This window comes from Rhodamnia argentea, chromosome 10, assembly GCF_020921035.1.
Source record: "Rhodamnia argentea isolate NSW1041297 chromosome 10, ASM2092103v1, whole genome shotgun sequence".
Lineage (NCBI taxonomy): Eukaryota > Viridiplantae > Streptophyta > Magnoliopsida > Myrtales > Myrtaceae > Rhodamnia > Rhodamnia argentea.
The window spans coordinates 16,084,005-16,105,358 of NC_063159.1; the positions used below are offsets into that span (position 1 = coordinate 16,084,005).

At 38.8% G+C, this 21,354-nt stretch overlaps 3 protein-coding genes and 2 long non-coding RNA genes across 6 annotated transcripts; 3 read left to right on the top strand and 2 right to left on the bottom strand.

Annotated features, from left to right (window-relative positions):
* Positions 1-2,884: 2,884 nt before the first annotated feature.
* On the bottom strand, positions 2,885-5,277 carry LOC115730412 (myb-related protein 2). Its single transcript, XM_030661031.2, has 6 exons — positions 5,067-5,277; positions 4,908-4,984; positions 4,682-4,739; positions 4,501-4,573; positions 4,328-4,397; positions 2,885-3,725 (listed from the first exon to the last, which is right to left on the bottom strand). Exons 1-6 carry the CDS (start codon positions 5,275-5,277, stop codon positions 3,051-3,053), a joined length of 1,164 nt encoding a protein of 387 aa, XP_030516891.2. The 3' UTR covers positions 2,885-3,050.
* LOC125312593 lies at positions 3,718-11,780 on the top strand. Of its 2 annotated transcripts, XR_007196639.1 has the most exons (5): positions 3,718-4,935; positions 5,190-8,687; positions 11,157-11,322; positions 11,414-11,463; positions 11,497-11,780. It is a non-coding gene; the product is annotated as an uncharacterized LOC125312593 (long non-coding RNA). The 2 variants fall into 2 exon arrangements; XR_007196640.1 differs by lacking the exon at positions 11,157-11,322.
* A 1,536-nt stretch (positions 11,781-13,316) lies between these two features.
* On the top strand, positions 13,317-16,278 carry LOC115730577. The gene is made up of 6 exons (XM_030661192.2): positions 13,317-13,471; positions 13,572-13,622; positions 13,817-13,868; positions 14,702-14,760; positions 15,222-15,267; positions 15,845-16,278. The coding sequence occupies exons 1-6, from the start codon at positions 13,403-13,405 to the stop codon at positions 15,970-15,972; spliced, it is 405 nt and encodes a 134-aa protein (XP_030517052.2). The 5' UTR covers positions 13,317-13,402; the 3' UTR covers positions 15,973-16,278.
* Positions 16,279-16,537: 259 nt separating this feature from the next.
* LOC115729750 (E3 ubiquitin-protein ligase SIRP1-like) lies at positions 16,538-18,306 on the bottom strand. The gene has a single exon (XM_048271034.1). It carries the CDS (start codon positions 17,927-17,929, stop codon positions 17,150-17,152), a length of 780 nt encoding a protein of 259 aa, XP_048126991.1. The 5' UTR covers positions 17,930-18,306; the 3' UTR covers positions 16,538-17,149.
* A 2,000-nt stretch (positions 18,307-20,306) lies between these two features.
* On the top strand, positions 20,307-20,906 carry LOC115730599. Its single transcript, XR_004014158.2, has 2 exons — positions 20,307-20,409; positions 20,498-20,906. It is a non-coding gene; the product is annotated as an uncharacterized LOC115730599 (long non-coding RNA).
* Positions 20,907-21,354: the final 448 nt, after the last annotated feature.

The following is a 21,354-nucleotide window of genomic DNA, read 5'->3' on the forward strand; positions in this document are numbered from 1 at the left end:
GTTGAATTTAAGGCTCGATTTATTTCGAGAAAATGAATGAATTGAAATTTTTTTCTAAAAATGATAACTTGCATAACTTATAAAAAAAACTAAAAGATAAATATTTTTATCTTTCACGAAAATATTCAGCATAAATTGTTATTGATAATGTAAATATTTTTCATGGCTTATTTCAAAAGATACAAATGATAATTTTTTGGAAAAAAAAATTCCAAATCATTCGTTCTTCAAAAGAAAAAAGCCATCAGAAACCCTAAACTGCATCCACTGTGACACATTTGCTCCAAAAAAACTGCTACACAAAAAACCCAAAATATTTATCTAAATGTGTCATTTGCCTACAAGTTTTGAGCTTTTGGTATCATAGAAAAATAATTTGAAATAAATGCATTACACATATAAAATTTTGAAATTTTTTGTGTCACAACAAAAAATATATGGAGTAAACATGTCACATGGATACAAATTCTGATTACATTACTATTCTGCGAGTCTCACTCTATATTTAAGATTATTTCTTATATTTTTTTGTTATTTTTCTTTTGTTTCAATTTTATAAAAAACAAAATTGTCTGCATTACTTTCAAAGAACTATTTTTGTTCACTTTGACCACTTTTTCCACACCCATTACATTTCAACGTTTCCCTTGTGTTTGTCTTCTTACAAACTTATTCCCGCCAATTATTAACTTTATTTCCTAAATAATCCTCATGATCATGAACTTTTCGATCTCAATATTCGGCACAAATTTTGAGAATTTACTCAAAGATTGGATATTACGATTGATGAATGCATTATACACATATTTCTTTATATTATTTTTGTAGTACAATCACTATGGAAGACAATATTAAAGAGGACCCAAATCGCTTAAATGTATCGATTGATGATGAAACTATGAATGTAGAACAACAATCAATCACGTCAACAAGTTAAGTTAGAGCTTCTCGCACTAAACATTGAAAATTATTTTCTTGATGTATCCGTGTTTTGAGTGTATAATGACCCTCTTATTGATGTGATTGAATATTTTTATTGTTTGATTCATATAAACTGTTTTTTTCAAGAGAGTGGCCTTTTTTAGGTGAGCCAAGCAATTGAACAAACTACATATTTTTTTTTATTAAGATGCATATGTAACTTGTTATTATCGCAGTGAACAATTTTATTTTCATTGATTATTTTATGAAAAGCCCGACGCATTAAAAAAATATGTATTTGAAAATGGTTTGAATTATAATTCCAGTACAATTGCCATAATATTTTTCAACAGCTAATTATACCATGAAATCAAGGCATATATAGTATTCTACCTAATAATGGATGTTTAGAATTTTATGTACTTAACTTTGTCATACTTTCTGATAAAAAAAAAAATTTGTCATGCTTTTAATTTCTTTTCAAAATATCTTTTAAAACATCATGCCAATGATGATGTGAAAAATAAATAAAAATTGGACTATTAGGTTCACCGAATAAAATGAAAAATTGAGTAGTTAAAATACACATATTATAGCGTATTGAGTTATATTAAGGTTACAATTAAACGAAAAATCGGTATATGGAGTCTTTTCACTCTTACTCGTGCTTAAGTTATTAATTAAATCCTAGTACAAAAAAAGAGAGAGAAATAATCTTAAATCAAGAATGGGCTCCATATTTAACCTTGATGAATGTTTTTTGAGAAGAGCATCGTAGTTTTGTCTCTAGTAAAATCGAACAAAGTAGAAAGAAGAAAAAGAGACGAAAAATCATCTTAAATCAAGAGTGGGACTCATGTGGGATAATTTAGTCAATTCAATATGATAGGAGGTGTCAGGAGCCGACAATGGTGTGGAAATAGTGCAAGCCAATAAAAAAGGTGTGGTATCAATTTCATGCATCCGAACCGTTGAAAGGAGTATGATGTAAAACTTTACACAATGTAAGTCAAACATACTCCACAAGGCACAAGAATTTACTAATGAAAAAAAAATCGGGCACTAGATATTTTGTAACCTTTTTTATATGGTGGCTTGTTGGTGTGTGTGAGTGATTAACTTTAACGTATAAGATGAGTTCGTTTCTTTGGTCTCGTCTCATTTGTAATGTAGAATAGAGTTTTAAGCATTAGAGACTCGTAAGTCATTTTGAAATCAACTCAATTTGATTCATGAAAAATAAATAATTTTAAAGGTATTTTTATTAAAATATGATCGCTTGTATTCACTTAAAAAATAAACGAATTAATAAAAAATATTTTCATTATCAGAAACGTCTTATGTCTAAATATGTTTGTGGGCCACGAATAATCATCAAAATATTTTGGAAGCAATAAACAATCATTAAAAAATATATTTTAAATCATTTATTTTTTTCGAAACAAATAAATCATCGTATTCAATGCAAGATATGAAAGGAGGGTCATTAAATTACATAGGATACATCCTATCTTTATTTCGTATCATATTCATATCTCAAAGTTAGACTCCTCTTTTTTTTTTTTTTTTCCGCTTTGCGATGAAACCACTGCAATATTCAAATTATGTAGCGTGATATGAATATTTTATTTTCAATGAAAATCCTATGCGATTATCGAATTATGGGGTGGGTAATGTAATCTTTTTTCTTATATAAATGTATGTCGTATTTCGAAAAAGTATACACTATGATTTTTAATATTTCGCTTGAGAAATTTCGGATGAGATAAATTTTGCATAGTTTTAAATTATTTTTTCTAATAATGAAACATGTGGTTTGTAATTATTTTTCTTTTGTGTCGAGTTATTCCTCATTGTTCGTTCGTTTACGTACCAAAACGGCCATCTTCCCGCTTATCGAAACCTTCTTAAAATATTAATTGAAAAAGAAAATGGGAAAAATCTCTTGAGCATAATAGTTCAATTGAGTGACAATCTCGCTTTTATCCTTTCCCGCTACAGAACGGTGCTACGAAGGAGTCGGCTGATGCCCCCGGCTCCGAACTCCGGAGGCAGCTGCGACGGAACTTGGCGATGCTCACCCTCGTCGCTCTTCCCCGTCGCGTAAGCTCGCCGTGAGCGTGGCTTTTTTAGCTCCAGCCGAAACCGTTCAGATCAATCTGCCTGCGGCTCGAAGCGTCTCTGCCTTCATCGCGAGCGTTCAGGTCCAGCTTCGACCGAGGGCCAGAATGCCCGCAATCGAGCGACAATCCCTCGCGTTCCGCTTTGGTCGAGTCCGTCTCGCCGTCGCTGGTTCGTCCGGGACTCGTGAGCTTGATTTTCTCGTTGACTCCTCCGTTCGTTGCCTCGGAGGAGCTCCGGTAACCGCAGTTCGTGGATAAATCACAAATTGCCACCTTCACTCTCTCTCCTGTGTCTTCGCGAACAGTCTGCCCCGTTTTGCAATGGTCTGCGATGTCCGACGAGAGCAGAAACGGGTTAGGATGATGATCCCTTGATCGCGATCCATCGACGTCCACCTCCCGGTCCTTTTGAGGTCTTTCGCACGTCAGGCAACTGTCGAACGAACAATCGGTGTTCTGGTTCATTTGCATTTGGTGAAGATGGAGATTGATCAAATCGGGAAATGCGGAGCTTAGGCTATCGGCAGACACTTTAGAGACCAGCTCGCAGAGTTGATTCTTGGCTGCTTCGAGTCCGACGGAGCCTAAGTCGTGTCTTCCGAGAGTCTCTTGAGCTTTCTCCAGCACAGCCTGTAGATATTTTCCCTGTGCTTCAATATGCAGTTGCATGTGTCTCTGCACCTGCTTAAGTTTGGCGAACAGATTCTCAGTCTTTTGCAGTGTCTCTTTAGATTCACCAATTTTTGAATGATACAGAAGTAACGAGCTAGAAATATCATCGTACTCAACATCGAATCGAAAGCTTATAGGTAGTCAAAAAGGTTGGGGGTGGTGGATATTATCTTCATAGTAAGTTGTTGTTGGCCTCAATTGTTGAGAAAAAGCTTCATAAGCGGTCTTCATTTTCATGCTTTTGGCATCAGACTTCTTATTGTTAGTATCTCTAAAATGGAGCAGTTTTGTAAATGAATATTATTGTTGATTCCATTTTCAGAGATGTGTATCAACAGATGAAATCTCATTTTGTTTTAGCTGAACAAATGTGTTTCTCTTTTCTATGGGATCGTAGGTATGTCATGGATTAGTCGATTTTTGAATATTACTAATTAGTGTGCATATTGGAGCTTTTACACTCAAGCACACGGGTGTTCCTTCTTTTGCAGCATTTGGATGTTTTTCCCAACATATTCACATGCAAAACGTCTCAGTTGAGTAGTTCTTGATCTTGTCGGGTAATCGTCCTTTCATTTTGTCTCTACATGAATTATGAACAACTACTGTACCTCCATTTGCTCATGAAGCCTTCTCTGCACTTCAATTTGAACCTGAAATGCTTCGCTTATATGTAAGTTTCTGCATTCAAGAAGTTCACTTTCAGAGTTTGAATTGCTCAGGAAATATTGCCCAAGCCAATTTATGTAGACGAGTGAAAATAGAAATTCTTTTGCGTTCTCACTTGTTCACTTGTATTCCAGTACTTGAATTGTTCATGTGAGGTCCATTTGCTTCTGACACTTTCACTTCTGCCACTGGTTACAAACAATAAGAAAATTGGTTTCTCAATTTGTTTATTGCTCAGTGCTCACTGAATTAGGGAATAAAAGGAAGCAATTGAAGAGAACAGAATTTGCTTTTACCAGCTCTGTTTGTCCCATTAGTTGCTTGTCCATGCAGATTCTTGCTAAGTCTGTATTTCTGCCACAAAAGTATGATGCTAGGATTTATTATACAAGTTTATGGTCATGGATGTCAAGTCAGAGACAAAATAGCAATTTGTGCCACCTGTTTCCATAACCCTATTTGTTTCTCTCCAAATCTCGTGTTGAATACTATAAGCTATGCGAGACTGTGTGAGAAGTTTACCTGAAGATGACTCTTTAAATGGTATAAGGTAAGTCCCGGAATCCCCATAACTTTCAAAATTGATTTTGGAGTAGCCTCTGAAAATTACATCACGAAATAAGCATACTTTGGCAATGAACTTATGGAAAACTTCAAATTGATCTTGTCTTCCATACTCACTATCTGCTCCTCCAAGCTGATGGACTGCTTCTACAAACCTTTTATGGAGGTCTGCGGTCCATTTTAGCCTGGGCTTAGCATCAGTTGAGAGAATAAGTCCTGAATCTCCAGGGCCATTTGCAGCTTGCAGAAGCAGATGCCGTTCTGAAAGGATGGACATTCTTGAAGAAGGATGGAAGTTCTTTCCTCCATAGAGACTGTGATTGTGCATTATCTACAATGAAGATAATGTAATTAATACGAAGCTTGATCAGAAGACCTCTGTCCAAAACCAAATCTGGCTTGAGGTCAGTTATATATGATTACCTTTTCTCCGTCCAAATATGCCGGACCTGATATCTGGAAGTCAGTGCAGTTACGTTGTTGCTGAAGAGCTCTAGGTCTCGTTCACTGCATTAAAGAGAATTTCTTTCAAGTACTCTTTCGTATATTGTCTTGTTGGCTTCTCTTGAATGAAAGGTATGCTTGTGCATGGATTTATAGGGGCTTTCTAATTTCCTTTTTTGAGAGGTTGTGAGGGTATTGTGGTCATTGATGCATAGAATATTTGTCACAGCAAAAGTAGTGGACCCGATCCAATATCTATCGTGACTGGAAAAAAAATTGTTTCTTCTGCTTTGCCAACTACAAGCTCTAAAATCCATCTTCAATTTCCTATCTCAGATAATCTTACTCATTTATCAAGAGGCATAAACTTACTACACCTGCAAATATGTTCTTTGTGCTTCCGTGCATTGATGTGTTTTTTTCTTTTTCGTCTGCTTGGCAAAGGTTGGAATCTTATTCCCATTCATGGAGGCATTCTCTGACTCGGATTAAAAGAGTCCACTGGTTTTATTGTCTTGACAACTTCAAAGTCATAACAAATTTTTGTTCTGAGAGTGGATTTTCAGGATCCCCAAGCCTCCGTCTGAACTCAGAGTAGTAGGAATTTTGTTTGTCCAAGTCATTACGTCAACTAATAGTAAATAATTAATGAAAATGAATTGGTTCATTTCTGCCTGGCAATCCATATTAAAGGTCGTAGATGTAGACACCAAAGAATGTCTTTATTAGTTACATTTGGAGTATGTAGGAGACGATTTTGTTGACTGGGTCATGAGAGGCATTTGTATAAGATACACTACAAAAGGCAAAGGGGGCTCCTCCTTCTTGGAGTTTTAGAAGGCAAGGAATAAATTCCACTTTCTCTCCATCAGAAGTTTAGTACTTATTCAGTTGTTAGGGAATAAACAAAAAGTGGCTCCCAAATTCTTTTAGTTCTTTAGTTGGCATAAGACAGCTGTTCTAGCCCCAGCGAATTTATGCATCCTAAGCTCCAGGAACCCAGTGAGAAAACAAAAGGTGGACTGTACTCGCTTCCACACTTTTATTAGTAAATGAAAGGACAACAGTGCCTAGAGTGGACCCCCTACCTCGCCCTCGACTCATCCTGCTTTAAATTATAATTCGCTTGCTCCAATTTGCAGTTTCCTTCTTTCAAATTGTTTTCTTGTTTTCCATATGCAAGATCCTTCTTGGAAGATTCACAAACATTAAAAGAGTTTGTTGCTGGATGCAATTAAAGCTAACTTTTGTGTGCAATTAGTCACACTGATATGTTCATAAGCTAAAGAGAGAGAAATAATGCGAGACTTGGATTCTGCGGTTAAGTACATTGTACATACTAATGCTGATTACTGTACTCTCCATCCAGGTACTTTCTGTGGGCAATGACAGTTTGACACCCATCTATGACTGAATAATATGTACGCTAAGCGTCTAGTTAAAAGCAGTTTTCAGTTTGTAAATGGCAGTGCCGTTGCATTGTGTCAATCTCAGAGCTATACTGGCTTGTTATAGTGTGTATTGCAATGACAACTGTGGTTTTATGTAAGTATTATGTTGGAACTATACCCTCTGATATAAAGTGATGAATTCGCAAACGAGGGTGATGGATGCTATAGCAGAAATACAGTTCATCGGTGTCAGTGTAACTGTAGTCACGTCTGAAAGATTAATTTGTTTTATGTGCAAATCCGGGGGAGCCGTGGTTGTATAGTGACACTAATTAATTGTACCTACCTTAGTATCTGAAAGATAATTCAAAAGAATATCATCTATGCTTCTATATGATCAACATAGAATGTCGGAGAAATTTATATGCCCATGTGATATAGAGCGAATAAATTTATAAGGTCTGGAACAGAGAATGAAGAATGCTATAGCAGAAATGTACTTCATCAAAATCAGTGCAAAGCACTCAAGTCCACTATATATTAATTTGCTTAATGTGCACCAGTGCGTGACCCGTGGTTGGTTGGTCATGTTATGCAACCATACCTACCTATATAGTATTCAGAAAGAATAATATCTATGGTATATTGTAAAATCCACAGCTAATGCAGAATAAATTCGTACATGGGTCCAGAATGACACAAGCTGCTAGTTCACTGTCTAATTACCCTTACGGCAGTGATCTGTAATTTATCGATCTGGTAAGACATGGTCAATAAACAGAACCATTTAGTGCATTTTGATGATGTCAGAACAAACAATGTGAACTGTAGATCGGAGTGGGGCTCCAGAGTTATGGATGTATTCCTTGTAATGATGTACTTGTGTTTGGTCCGCAGCAGAGATCAATCAATTTGGTAGGAGGATATGTTGTGCTATCTCGAAGACTCGATGAAGTGGAGGCCGTTACCAAAATGACAGAGTAAGAATGCTTAAGTAGTTTGTTGGCATGTTGATGGAATAAATTACTCAAACGTCATTTGGTCTTCAAAAAAACAGAACAAATGCTCATGCCCTCTGTAGTCAATTTTAGCACTCAATTGATTTTCTTTTGTTGCGATTTACTATTGGCATCATTTGATGGCATACCCCAAACTGAACAGCTTAATTCCAAGAGTTCACAATTGTACTTCACCAAAGTGTTTATTTCTTGCAGATTAAAAAGGTCTGCTGGTAACTTATGCTTCTGCAGAGGGATCAGGCTTCTGTAGCTTCAAACTAGGATTGTTCTTGTTTTGATGCTTGTGTGATTATGCTAATTTTCAAGAAAATCTATATGTAGTTGATATAGGTGCATGATAGTGTCGTCCTTTCTATTCTTTTGGTAAGAATGGCTAGTGCTTTAACTTTCTTCTGCTCGCATATCTGAGTGGTGACAGGTACTTGGAAAGTATTTGCTTTTACTTGATGTCATAAAGCCCTTACTTTGGTCTCTTCCACCTGGATGAACGCATTTTCATCTTGTGCAGAGTCAAGGAGGAGCATTCATCGAATAATTATTACCATCTGTAGAATCTCTATCCTCTAGGATTTTGTGCTTTATAATGTTCTTTGTACTTAGAATTGCTTTTGTAGATATTTTATCATTGCAAAACTTATTCTGCAGGTACGGCCTGGTTCTAAAAAGTGAGACTTCACATCAACTCTTAGAATCATTTTAGAGACAAGTTTATCCTAATCAATGACATTGCAAAATGTTTATCGGTGCTTATCCGTTTTGTGACACGCCAATGCATCACCCTAAAAGGTAAGTAAGAAATGGCCACAGGAAAGCTACTCCCAGTGGAGAAAAAGTTGGAGGAGGGGAAGGAAGATAAAAGCGTACAGATTCCGTTGAAATCAGACGTAAGATTCTCAACTCGAACTGAAATGCATGAACCATATTCTCAAGTTAAGAATATGATTATTGTTTCTTCCAAAAGCTTCTAAGAATGGATTCTTACATATGTGCTCCTTTTAGCTAATCAATCTGATGCTTTTCAAAACCTATGATTACTTCTTTGTCATTATATTTCCACATCGCTGGAATATCACCGCAAAAGGAGATTGATATTTGATAAGCCTAATGTGACATACTAGTAATACGGGCCGGTTGTTCTGTGTCCCAAGTTGGCAAGTTCTCATGAACTCGGGTCCCCTTGTGGGTGGAGCTTGTGGTATCATCATGGTGAGTAAGCGTTGTAGAGGGGAAGAGACAATTGGGTCCCTAGGAGTGGTGTCGGGATGGGTTTGTACTAGGAGTTCTAGGTTAAATAGAATATACCCTTATGAGCTCCGAAGGTGGGGTTGGCCTCTCATGTACAAACTAGTCGGGAGCTAATCCCGCTCTCCCGATGAGACCATGGTAGGTCTAAATCGGTTGTTGTGCCTAAAGTGTTCTACTCGTCTTACTCGATGTAATGGATGCTCGAGCTAAGCCGGGCATGGTATTATTCAATATGGGAAAGCTATTTGCCTAAGTGTTCTATGGAACAACTATAAGAGGAAGGCTGGCTTGGCTTGGCTTGGCTTGCTAGGCGCCGCACGAGTCAAATTCCATGACCGAGATTTGTCGGCTCGTGACACGGGGATCCACGAGCACCATCTCCCGCTCATTCTCTTGAGCAACTTGCTTGTTGACATCGACTTGCAAGATCCCTCCAGTAAGTGGGTGATTTGGAGAAAACCTGTGGTCTTCCCGGTCCTTTTGAGGGCGTAGAGTGATCGTCGGGGCCAAGAGGGGCTCGAACAAAGTGCGGCTCTCGTCTAGCTTCTACAATGTCAATGGGGGCATAGGAAAGAACCGACTTGTTCACTGAAATGGGAAACGTTCCTGGATCAATTCGGCGAATCTCAAGATGGCTCGCTACCACGTTTTCAACAAGGGGAGAAACCACAATTGGTCTACTGAGATCATGAGAAGCCTAATAGGCGAAAGATGGTGCTGCCGAGGGTGTGCGGTTGGTGAGGGATACCACATTTGTCAAGAGAGTACAAGTGATTGGAGATTCGTGAACAGCTTTATTCGGGGGAAGCTACCAATGGAGTGGAGTTGTTCTGTTGGGCGAGCGTTTGGCGTAGGGAAACAACATAACAACCCGCAATGAGAGTGCTTGTGGATTGAGTGGGGGACAATCACATGAGTTGGTTGCTCCGTGTCTCGGGTGGGCAAGTTTTCCCGTACTCGGGTCTTCTTTTGGGTGGGGCTTGTGGTATCATCATGGTGAGTAAGCGTTATAGAGGGGAAGAGATAATCGGGTCCTTAAGAGTGGTGACAAGACGAGTTTGTATTAGGAGTTCTAGGTTAAATAGAACATATCCTTGGGAGCTATGAATGCGGGGTTGGCCTCTCGTGTACAAACTAGTTGGGAGGCGATGTCGCTCTCTTGATGAGATTATGGCAGGTCGAAACCAATTGTTGTGCCTAAAGTGTTCTACTCGTCTTACTCGATATAATGGATACTCAAGCTAAGCTGGGTGTCGTAAGATCCAATATGGGAGAACTAATCGCCTAAGTGTTTTATGGAACAACTATAAGAGGAAGGCTGGTTTGGCTTGGCTTGCTAGGCGCCGGGTGGGTCAAATTCCGCAACCGAGATCTATTGGCCCGTGACACAGGGATCCCCGAGCACCATCTCTCACCCATTCTCTTGAGCAACTTGCTTGTTGACATTGACTTGCAGGAATATATAAGCGCGCTTGTCCGCAAAGTCTCGGAAATTAGGTTTGGCAATTGCTTGCATCCTTGCATCTGTGTGGTCAAGCACTGCAAGTCGAACTATCCGTATTTCATGCCCCAAAATTGTTCAGTATGATTAGTCTTTGTGTGATCGATTCCGCTGAGACAAACAAGAATTTACAGAGTTCCACATGTCAACTTCAAAAGAATAATCGGCCGTTAGTGTTGCAATGTTGGGTAATTATTGTCAAAGTTAAACGTGCTTAGCTGTGTATTGTTCTAGAAGAATGCATCTCAGAAGAAGTGCAACTGCGTTCCGGTTTTAAATGTCGGAGCTGCATTTGCTAATTTAATCAGTTTTCCTCTGATCAAAGCTAATGTTAAAGACTAAAACTTGCCAAAACCTCTGGTGTTTAACGATTCTTCTAGTCCCATGTATCTCAGATGCCATGTGAAAATATAGAAATATGGCAATTGTGTCTAAGCACTACGCTTATAAAGAAGGAAAACTTGCCTCATTTGCGTTTTGTGCCTAGAATGAAGAATGTCCTTTACAAAGCAATCCATTCCAACCATGCCTTTTATCTCTTTTACATTGTCGAATCAATCCAATTTGTAAAGTACAAGAGGTCATGATAGTTCTGCTTCCTTTACAGGATTCATTCTCGAGCGAGTGTCCGTTTCATGCATATATTCTACCCCCGCATTCAATTTGTTTGGTAGCCGCGATCTAATCCAAGAATATCAAAAACTGTTGCACCTGTGCTGTGTGGTCCCACTGCATCTCGCCTTTCTTATCGGCCTCTATATCCACTCTTTCGGGTTTAAGGAACTTATGCCCCTTGACTTTTCAGTTCCGTGCGAAAAGCTGATCCAAAAGTTCCCTTTTTGTTATTTGTGCATGTGTGATCAGGTACCGGTTCATCCGCATACTTAAGCCCACACTCGGAAAGGTAGGACCATGTTCTCGAAGGGGGATCCTGAAATGGATCCGAGGTCATGAAGACGAGCATAGATGCTGTTCGAATAGTTGAATGCGTTCCATGAAGTCGGAACGGGTCGATTGGATTCCGTTGTTCGGGCTGATCCACTGAAGAGGTCCCGGGATAATGGAAGCCCGGTTCATGAGTCCTACGTTTTCGTTTTCGTTTTTTTCGCTCGTTCCAATATCAGAAAAGGCCGATGATTCGGCCGAAATGCCCATCGAAATAAGTTCTGATAACACCCTTCGAATCATGTAGATCGAGGGACAGAGTTTTTGCAGTAGAATCAGCCTCCACCCTTTTTTTTTTTGGGTTGAAAGCCTCCGTCCGGTTGACTAGTGGGATGTATGCAATACTACGATATAGTGTTTTACATCGGGAGTAAATTAAGGCTATGTTTGTTTTATGAAAAATGAAGTATTTTTAAAAAATATTTTTTAGAAATTCATTTTTTAGGAAAATGATAATATTTTTTTTATGTTTGGCTAAAACCTGGAAAATATTTTCCGCCATTCAAGACGGAAAATCGGCGTTGATTTTTCACCATGCACTCCTTTTAATAAATTTAATTTTTTTTATCTTTTCTTTTGTTTCCCTCTTCTTTGGTTGGTCGCCGATCACGCGAGCTCGCCGGCCTATGGCGAGGTTCGAGCTTGCTTGCGGTTGATCATCGGCCATTGTCGTGGCCTGTGATTGACATAAGAAGAAGGAAAAGGAAAAAAAAATTAACAAATAAAAGAAAATACTAAATAGAAAAAATTTAAAAATAAAAATTTTGAATCTTTTGGAAAAAAAATAAGATAATTAAATAATTAATTAAAATAATTAAAAATAAAATAAATGTAAAAGAAAGGATGAAGGAAAGATGAGGGGAAATATTTTCATCTTCTCAAAAAGAGAAAAAAAAAAAATCAATTAAAAGAAAAGAAATGTAAAAGAATGTATCAAGGAAAGATGGGAAAAATATATTCATCTTTTCAAAAAGAGAAAATTATTTTTTTTCACTTTTTGAAGATATTTTTTCATGAGAGGAAAATGCTTTTCTTGACTTATTTATTTTTGTAAATTAAACGTTGAAAAATTCACAAATTTTTTTTTTTTGAAAGTTGTTTTTCGTAATATGAAGTGGAGCTTTTAAGTATGTGTTTGTCTGACAAAACGATTTGACTCCACTCGTCCAATATGAGGAAATGTGAATTGGGAGAAAAAAGAAGTTCCACGCAGGACTTGGCCTAGTTTGATATTGTCTGGGGTTGATAACATTATTAAGATATCATCTGAAGTTGATTACATTATTAAAAACTTCAAAAGCCTAAAACGCAAGCCTATGAATATTTATTCTTTTTGGACTAAACATTCATAATACACAATCACGATTCAATCCCAAACATCATATCAATATTAATTTCTCCGATTGTTCTTATTTTGTTCTCTCAAACTTAATGAGATGGTAAGATGGATTGTCGACTCTCAAGCTTGAAAGACGTCAAATCCACTTCACCTGTTAGTTCGTAACTTCGGAAATCGAAGTAATGCAAATGACGATCATACTTAGATTGCTCGTCATATAATAATACAGGGAAATGCATTATAATCGAGTAATCAAGAAAGGTAAATCGCATTCGATTCATAAAAACAATAAATCCCACAACATTACTTAATATGTTAGTCATAGATATTGCTAAAAATTAATCAGCAAATCCCTTTAGGACACGTGATGCTAAATATTAGTTATGTTGTTACAGTTGACTAGATCCAAATCATTATTGAGGATCCTTCTCCTCAGCAATGCGGCGCCGTTTTAGGAAGAGAACATTTCCACGGGGAAAATAAATAAATAAATAAAAGGAAATTTTGCTTCTTGTACGCTTGGAGGTGTAGTGTATAGGGGCTTAGAGAGGGTTTTACGAAGGACAGCAATGGCGGATCCGAACCCTCGGGGCTGCTTCAGATGTCATCACTGCGCAGGTCCTCTTTCCAAGGACATGGTATCTCCCTCCCTCCCCCCTCCCCCTCTCTCTCTCTCTCTCTGTTGTGGTTTTCAAGTTCTGATTGTCACTTACCCCGATGTGCTCTCAATGGTCTCAGGGGACCAGCGATTGGAACGTGTCTCCCCTCATCAGAGACAGCTTTTCCATGGTGATCCTCTAATTCGCTTCTTATTTACATCACCTGCGGTTGCTCAAATTCTGTTTGTTCGTAAATTCCGAGGTGGTTTGTCTTAGGCAGCGTTGGTTCCGCATGCGATTGTGTCCTGCATTTCGTTGCCGTGCGGATTTTTTTTAGTCGCTCTTTGAACTGTTTTTTTTTTTTTTTTGCGTTTGCTTGTTCAGATCGGTTCAGCTGTGGGTGGTACAGCCAGCGCCTTTTATGGATTTAACCATGGTATGATGCACATGCCTTTTTCTCTCTGTTCCTTTGCTTCCTCATCGGATTTGTCTGCGACGTGGGTTCAAATGGTTCTACAGTGATTGATTTGGTTTGATACTGATTTGAAGTATGCATGCTTGTGTACTTGGGCTGACTATGGCTACTGTGAATTCAGGGAGCCGGGTGTCCTAGATTTTATGGAATGTCGTCAGTTTCACTTAGGAACACAGTTTTTTTTAGCTTCCGTTTGTTGTCAGGGGTAACTGATATCCACATGCCAATTGTAGTCAATTTGACCAGGCAGTTTTTTCCTTTTGGATTGTTCTCCTGTAGTGGGGAAGGAGGTGTTTTTAGCACTCTTCGGTGGTAATTTTGAGCTCTCGCAAAGTACTTGTAACAAGAGCATCGTTATGTTTATACGAGTTTGGAAAAAGTTACATCTTTATGACTTTGGAAGAAGTCCTCCGACCTGTTTGATTTTCTTCTGATATTTCCAGAAAGTGAAGCTGCATAATTTACTTTCTGAAGCATATGAAAAGAGTATATTCCTTGCTTGCCTCCCTGGCCTTTCCGTTTTGTAACAACATCGATTCCTGAATTTGATGTTCCAGTGGATGCTCTTCATTGCAATTTCATAGCATCTTGCAGTAGGTGAGGTCTGAATTTAAAAGATGAAAGCTTCTATCAATTGCCTGTATCACATCAACTTTGCTTGAAGTTATTTTCCTTTGTTTGGTTGATTGTGATGTTGAATGTTGACTAGTGATAATCAATGTACGGTGAAGCATGTGTCGTGTCTTACCTTTTGTTTCCCGTCCGTTTATTCCTCTGTGTTTTTGCCATTGTAGTGATGCCAATTGTCCGGAGGTGGGTAAAAGGGCCAATGTGGTTACATTTCCTTATTGGTGTAAGTTCCTTATGCTCCTTGTCTCTCTATTAGTTTCTTAGCTATAGCTCCTTATGTTCAGCTGATATTAAATGTTGACTTTTCTGTGACTCTACATTCTGCTGTATTTTCTTCGACATTGACTTTTCATTTTAGACCATAGTGCTTCGGATTCTTCTGTTCAATGAGTGATTGCACGCATATGTGCTTTTTGATATGCTTGTTCCTGCTAGTGACTCCATCTGCAGAACACTTCAGACCATAATTTATAGGATGAAATTCTTATTGCTCCTTTTTCTGGAAAGGCATTGGATAATTGAAGATGGTACTTTTAGAATCAATCTAGTGGGCGAACAGACAGACAACTGATTTTTCTTCTATTTCCATTATAAATTGCAAATTTATAAGTTTCTTTGGCATGGAAATGCTCTCTATTTTTTATTGCTCAGTGCAGTCTGGTGACTAAAATATTTGCAATGCAGGCACCCCCAGTGATAGTGTTCTCTTCAGCCTGTGCAGGATTGGCAGGTTTCTTCTCTTCTTTATTTTCTCCTTTTCCTGTATTCATTGCCAGTTTATAGCCATTTATTTTTCATGGATGACTAACGGTGTGCTTTCGTCTTCCCCAAGTCCATTAAGGAAAGTCAGATGTTATGATGTGGAGGAGTCTGAAGACTATGGCTAGCAATTGAAATGACCTTTTCTTACAAAAATTACCTGTTTACAGCCTCCACGATCTAACTTATATAAAACCTATATCGTTGTCGAATTACCTTAATAAGCAAGGGAATTAGTTTGTCTTTTGGTCTGTGCTCATTGGCCAAGGTGGCACATTAAGCAGTCGCTGTGATTCCATTATCTTTAAATTTAAGTAGTTCTGAACCTTTAAATGAGGAAGTCGAGGGTCTAATGTCATATTCAACCCAATTTAAGTGAATAGTACAGTATTATTTTCTATAATTTAATTAACTTCCAAGAGATTTTCAAATCAAATATTATCAAGAGGAGTAAATAAAGTCGAGGAACTGAGTGTATCCTTTCATTATGTTAGTATATCAAGTGTGCAAGTCATCTTAAAGTGACTGATCTTATGGGGAACATGCAGGTGGTACGGTGCCTGCTCTAGCCCAACTGGGGTCTTCATCTTATCATGCGGCTGTCTCCTCTCCATTGCCTCCTTCAGCTTCTCAAGATGATAAAATCCCCAAATCAAGAACTTCATCTACCCTGTAAATGTTACCTCAGCTCTATCACTCTGATTTGCCCGTGCATGGGTGCTTGGGACCGAGGAAGAGAGTTTGCCTGTGCAGATTTGCTTAGCTTTCGGGGATTTGTTCCATCAACTCTGTATTTAATGATCAACTCAAATGTTAACTTACATGTCAAAGCTTCATCTTTTGCATTGTGATCACTCTGGGTATGATTTCCTTTGCACCTCATTCCCTATTGCGGAAGCGAATTGGATTTCCTCCTCGCTATGTTATCATCCCTGACAAACTTGGCTTGATGCATGAATAAAAACACCGGTTACAATCAGGAGTAACTGGAAGTTCTTAATTGGATATTCTTTTCTATTTACACGAGAGACTTGATGCTGGAAGCAGCCTTGAAAGAGAGTGAGTTAATTATATGTCGACTCTTATAGAAGTTGGTGGAGTTTCTTTTATTCCATCGTAATATTTTGGTAGTTTTGCCTAACTTTATGCTTACATCTCCCTTCATTGTACGGCTTGTCGCATTGCGATTGAAGGATGAATCGATGACATAAAAATTGAACTGGCCAATTCTACTTTCAGATGCTTCATCCTGTATGAGCCAATCATGTTTGTTTCTAGGGAAATCAAGGGAAACTATGAAAGGAGATTGTTGCACCTCCAGCTCCATCTTTCACTTGGTGTATTAAGTCTTAGTCATGGTGAGAACTGGTTTTAACTGAGCTACTCTGTTTATATCTGGCCACTGCTTCGCGTGCAGTCTTTATGCTTATAGAGCCTTAGGAGATTTCAACTGTTGAAGGCAGCAGATGAATAACTAAATCATCTATACAGTAAGTCCATGTCTACAAGGATCTCCAATGTGAAGAGTTCTTTAGATGAATGTGCACATCCCTATTGGGACGATGTCGGCTTCTCTTGTCTAACTTGTATGTCCATCGTTTCACTAACTCTGGTGCTCACTGCTCAAAGTTCGAAACTATGGTAGTTCTCATTGATGCCGGACATGTATATTTACAATAAGGATGAAAAAATCTCACTCTGGTTCTTCTTTTGTTATGTTTTGGACAAATGTGGTTCGATATAGGAATAGCATAGATACAAGTAGTAGCCTTTGACAATGTGCATCTTATGGGATTTGTGTTTTGCCTTTCAGAACCCTGTGAGTACGGTGACTGGACAAATTTGTCATGTTGCTATCCTATAAGAGGCAAACGCCTTGACGCAGAGTCGGGAGATATTCTGCATCTGCAAAGTGGGCAAGAACGATGCAGCTCCAACCAGGAAAAGATACACCACCCATGGAATCTATGCTTACATCTGGTCTCCTTAGCTTCTTCTCCCATCTCGAAATCCTCCAAACAGATGGAGCAATGCATATTCTCTTTGATGGTTACCATTGGCATGGCATCAACTGCCTTTCCAGCCTCCACGCTCTCATAGAAGCGAGAATGTCGGTCCACCCCCAGTAAATGCTGTTGAAGTACATCCAAGTCGGTTCCTGAGAAATAGTCGGCCAAGGAGCTACGAGCCTCTTCACTGTACAGTAGTAGGTCCTCCTCCAGCAAAATCCCTTCAGTGCTTCTCTCCCAGTCATCTTCCAAGTCCATCGATCTTCTCTCAGAAGAAGGATCATCGTGCAAGTTCCTCCCAAACGAGAGCTTGATGAACCCTTCCGCACTGTGTTCCTCAGCTTGATCCACATCTGAACTGATGTGCGCCGCGGCTGAGGCGATCAAATTGGGAGGAGAGTCTTCATCACCAGCTGCACCTATCAAGCCCAAAAGTATGGGAGACCAAATTGGAACTCTGTCCCCTGCATTTGGCATAGCATTCTGGCTATTCATTCTCGGGCTGCGCATTTGTTGCAAAAACTTGCTCTCACATTGAGGGCATTTGATCTCAGCTTCAGTCAATGGGTTTACAGTCTGAGAGCAGACGTAACACCAGTGACTAACCACGCCAGTATCTTCCATCTTAGCAGTCTCTCTGTCCACAACCTGATCAGCAAAGAACTAAAGCAAACGAGGAAGAGAAGACCAAGACTGTAAGGTTGTCCCCGACCACGGTCTGTTCGGACAGCTACGTATATATATGCTTATGAAGGCAGCCCAAGAAAAGGAATAAAACCAATGGAGACAAACTAGTTGTCAAAGTATGACCCAAATAGCCAAAAAAAAAAAAAAACAAAACATGCAGAATATAGTGAGACTGAGAGATGCGAAGTCTTAATAAAAAAGATGTGATCTATTTCAAACACGGAAGGACGGACTAAAAAAAAAAATGGTACTTATGGGAAAGATTCTATGCTTAACTAACAGAGGGATTAGCCGTGTCACAATCATTTTGTATAAGAATAATACATAACCAACAATTTCTTCATTACCAACTTTGATGTGATGTTCGAATGCAATCTCGATTTATTTGGGTCGAAGTAGACCTTTAATGTTAAACTATAAATAAGTCCCTGTAAATTTCACAATCGATCGATTTTCCCTCAAGGAACATGTATTATATATTAAGTTGTGTTTCTTTTGCATTCATCTAAATTTTTTTCTATATTTGGCTATCCATCCATCCATCTTTTTTTTTTTTTAGTGTGTGTTTCATTTTCCATATTCTTCACTTTCTTTTGTAGTATTTTGTTTATTTATCATAACTAAGTGCTTCCACGTTCGACTTATATAAAGGGAAATTATCCTGCGAAGCACGAAGGGTTTTTACTGGATAAGGGTTACATCCCACTTTAATTTTGTTTTTATTGGATTTTACTTTTGTAATGTTTGAGAATTGTCTTGGATTTCATTCATGGTATAAAGAGATTTATTGTATTCTAGAACTTATAAAGTCGGTAGTTACTTCGCCCAATTTACAAATTTTAATTTTGTTTTGCATTTCAATTATCTATTTTTGTGTTTAATTACGTGAAGGATGGCCAAATACCCTAAAAAGCCCTCAACTTTTAGCTGGAGCCCCAATTCTCCCCTAAAGGATTTCCATTTCATAAAAAAATCTCAAACTTTTGGGCCATTCTCAATTCTACCCTAATTTTTTTTTATGCCTAATAAAAAAGCCACCAATTTTTACTTGAGGACTCCATCTATCCCATTAACCATTCGTTCCAAATTGCGCTTAGTGATGTGGCATTTTCACATCATTGCTATAGTTTTTTCCCAAATTTTGGATGAAAAAAAAGGATATCTTTTGGAAATGAATTTTCATATTAGCCCAAACCATGTCTTCTTCAATATGAAATTTGGAAAAAAAAATTAGAGTAATTAGGGTTTGTTTTCTTAAATTGTTCTTACTCTTCAGAGAGGTTTTCTTCCATCTTACTTAGGGATATTCGATTTTGCACTTAGTCTTCAATCGCTCATGCTTGAGATTTGTCCATCTCTCATAATCAAAGAGCTTGTGCTCAGAACACTAGGCTTGGGACGCTCATATAGTCCACCTCTTGGTTGTCAAGAGAAATTTTGGATGGAGCGTTAACGAGGGCGCATTTAAGCCTCAAGTAAAAGTTAATGGTATTTGCGAAATAAAAAAAGTTTAGTGTACATTGTAACTTGAATCTAAAATTGAGATTTTTTTATGGGACAAAAAAAAATTTAAAGTAAAATTGAGATCGAATCTAAAAATTTTTATGCAATCCAAAAAATTTAGAGTTGAATTGAGACCAAAACTAACTCTTTGTGTTTTTTTTTTTTTTTGTTGGGGGAGATAGGCCCACGAAGGAGTGCTATAAAGCGGCGAGCGCCCTAGTGTGAGAAGGCAACTACTTGATCTTATCCGAGCAGGGGAGCGAGGGCTCTCGAACGGCGGCTGAGCCACCCTCCCTCCGCCGCCGCTTTGGGCTGCTGGTGGCACTCCGTCGTTTATGGCTGTCCCGTCCTGCGATGAAGACAGCCCGCGGTCAGAGCCTCTCTCCGATTTATTGGATTGGGCAGTGATGGCGTCGCGGGCTCTCCCACATAATCAGTCTACGCGATGAAGATTACATGTTTGTTTATATATGTATGTACGATACAATGGTCAATCCCGAATGTTGCGTTGTTTCTGCTTGTGATTTTCGACAGAGACTCCGCGCGCAAAGATTGAGACTTTAGGCGAGCACTTTAGGTGTTTGTGAAAATGTCATTGGTTGGACATGTATGTGAACTCTTCACTCATTTTCTCAGAGCTAACTTTTACGCTTCTCGTAAAGCTATTTTTCCCAGAAATTTTCTTGCTGAATGCGGATGAACTGAATCGAGTTTGGCGACTCAAGCAGCTGATGTGATTGTGTTTGGGGGCTAGTGTTTTTGGAGGAGCTGCCATATTTATCATTGAACTTGCGCAGGAACACTAGCTCGGCACTGGACTTGTGCAGGAACGCTAGCTTGGAATTTATAGTAATGTGGCGTTGTAGGGGAACTCTTAAGGGCTACGTGAACATGGGTCTAATGCAGAGTGTCGTGTAAGCGGAAACCTTGGTTTCTAGGTGCTCGAATGATCAAGTACTCGTGCATTTGAGCTAATTGACTTGTTGATTTGTCTTGAAATAGGTGGTCGCTGATAGCATTGGAGCTCGGCATCTCGGTCCAATTTGGTGATTGCCGTTCGATCCCCACGCTGCTAGTGTTGAGAAGGCATATTTGCCACCTCAAGGCCGAGGCTGGATGTTGGATCCGAAGCAGACACAGCTGCTTGAGCTGCTGTGGACTACATGTTGCGTAAGTAGAGCAACGATAGAACATACCAGCTAAGTCGTCCACAGAGGGATGCGAAGGTGATCCTGGCTTGATGGGATGCTGGAGTTCTATCTTTGTGGAATTTGGCTTTTGTCGTTGGAAACGTTCATTGTTATGATCTTCAAGATCAGTATGGCTTTCCTGTCCTGAGTAATTTGTAATACTTGTGGCTGAGTAGTTTGCCTAATTTCATGTTCATGTATGATGTTCTGTTTCCATGTTATCTGACTTCGATCGGAAAAACCTTAGTGACCTGGATATAAGTATTATAGAGTGCCGCATCAATAAGTGAGTAACGATCTACATGCTGACTTGCAACACTAGTTTATCCATAAAGAAGCGATTCCTCTAATGTTACAATCACTCGATGGGCGAGGGGAGCTATAACCTAAAACGGTACCTGACTGTACTTGGATATACAGAGAGTTGGATTGAATGGCAAAAGCTTCCCCCTCCTTTGCTTATCAACCACTGAGAATCGAAAACTGCAGCTCCATTTGGTGAAGAACAGGTACCCAATTTCGGTCGAGATGAGTGTATGTTCAACGAACGTCAAAACTAGTACTGTATGAATTGAATGAGCGCCCATGTTAACAAAATGCATGAGCAATACTAAATGCTCAGGCTCTCAGGAACCTCTGCCATTAGCCATTGCAAGTGCAACAACCGCT

Bases quoted from the DNA above. Each gene is read 5' to 3' on its own strand.
- LOC115730412 (XM_030661031.2), bottom strand. From the start codon at position 5,277: ATGCACAATCACAGTCTCTATGGAGGAAAGAACTTCCATCCTTCTTCA. The intron at 4,985-5,066 runs GTGAGTATGGAA...TGTAATTTTCAG, and splicing joins TCAGCTTGGAGGAGCAGATA to AGGCTACTCCAAAATCAATT. The intron at 3,726-4,327 runs GTACAGTAGTTG...AAACTTAAGCAG, and splicing joins GGCTTCATGAGCAAATGGAG to GTGCAGAGACACATGCAACT.
- LOC115729750 (XM_048271034.1), bottom strand. From the start codon at position 17,929: ATGGAAGATACTGGCGTGGTTAGTCACTGGTGTTACGTCTGCTCTCAG.
- LOC115730577 (XM_030661192.2), top strand. From the start codon at position 13,403: ATGGCGGATCCGAACCCTCGGGGCTGCTTCAGATGTCATCACTGCGCA. The intron at 13,623-13,816 runs GTGATCCTCTAA...TTGCTTGTTCAG, and splicing joins TCAGAGACAGCTTTTCCATG to ATCGGTTCAGCTGTGGGTGG. The intron at 13,869-14,701 runs GTATGATGCACA...TTGCCATTGTAG, and splicing joins CTTTTATGGATTTAACCATG to TGATGCCAATTGTCCGGAGG.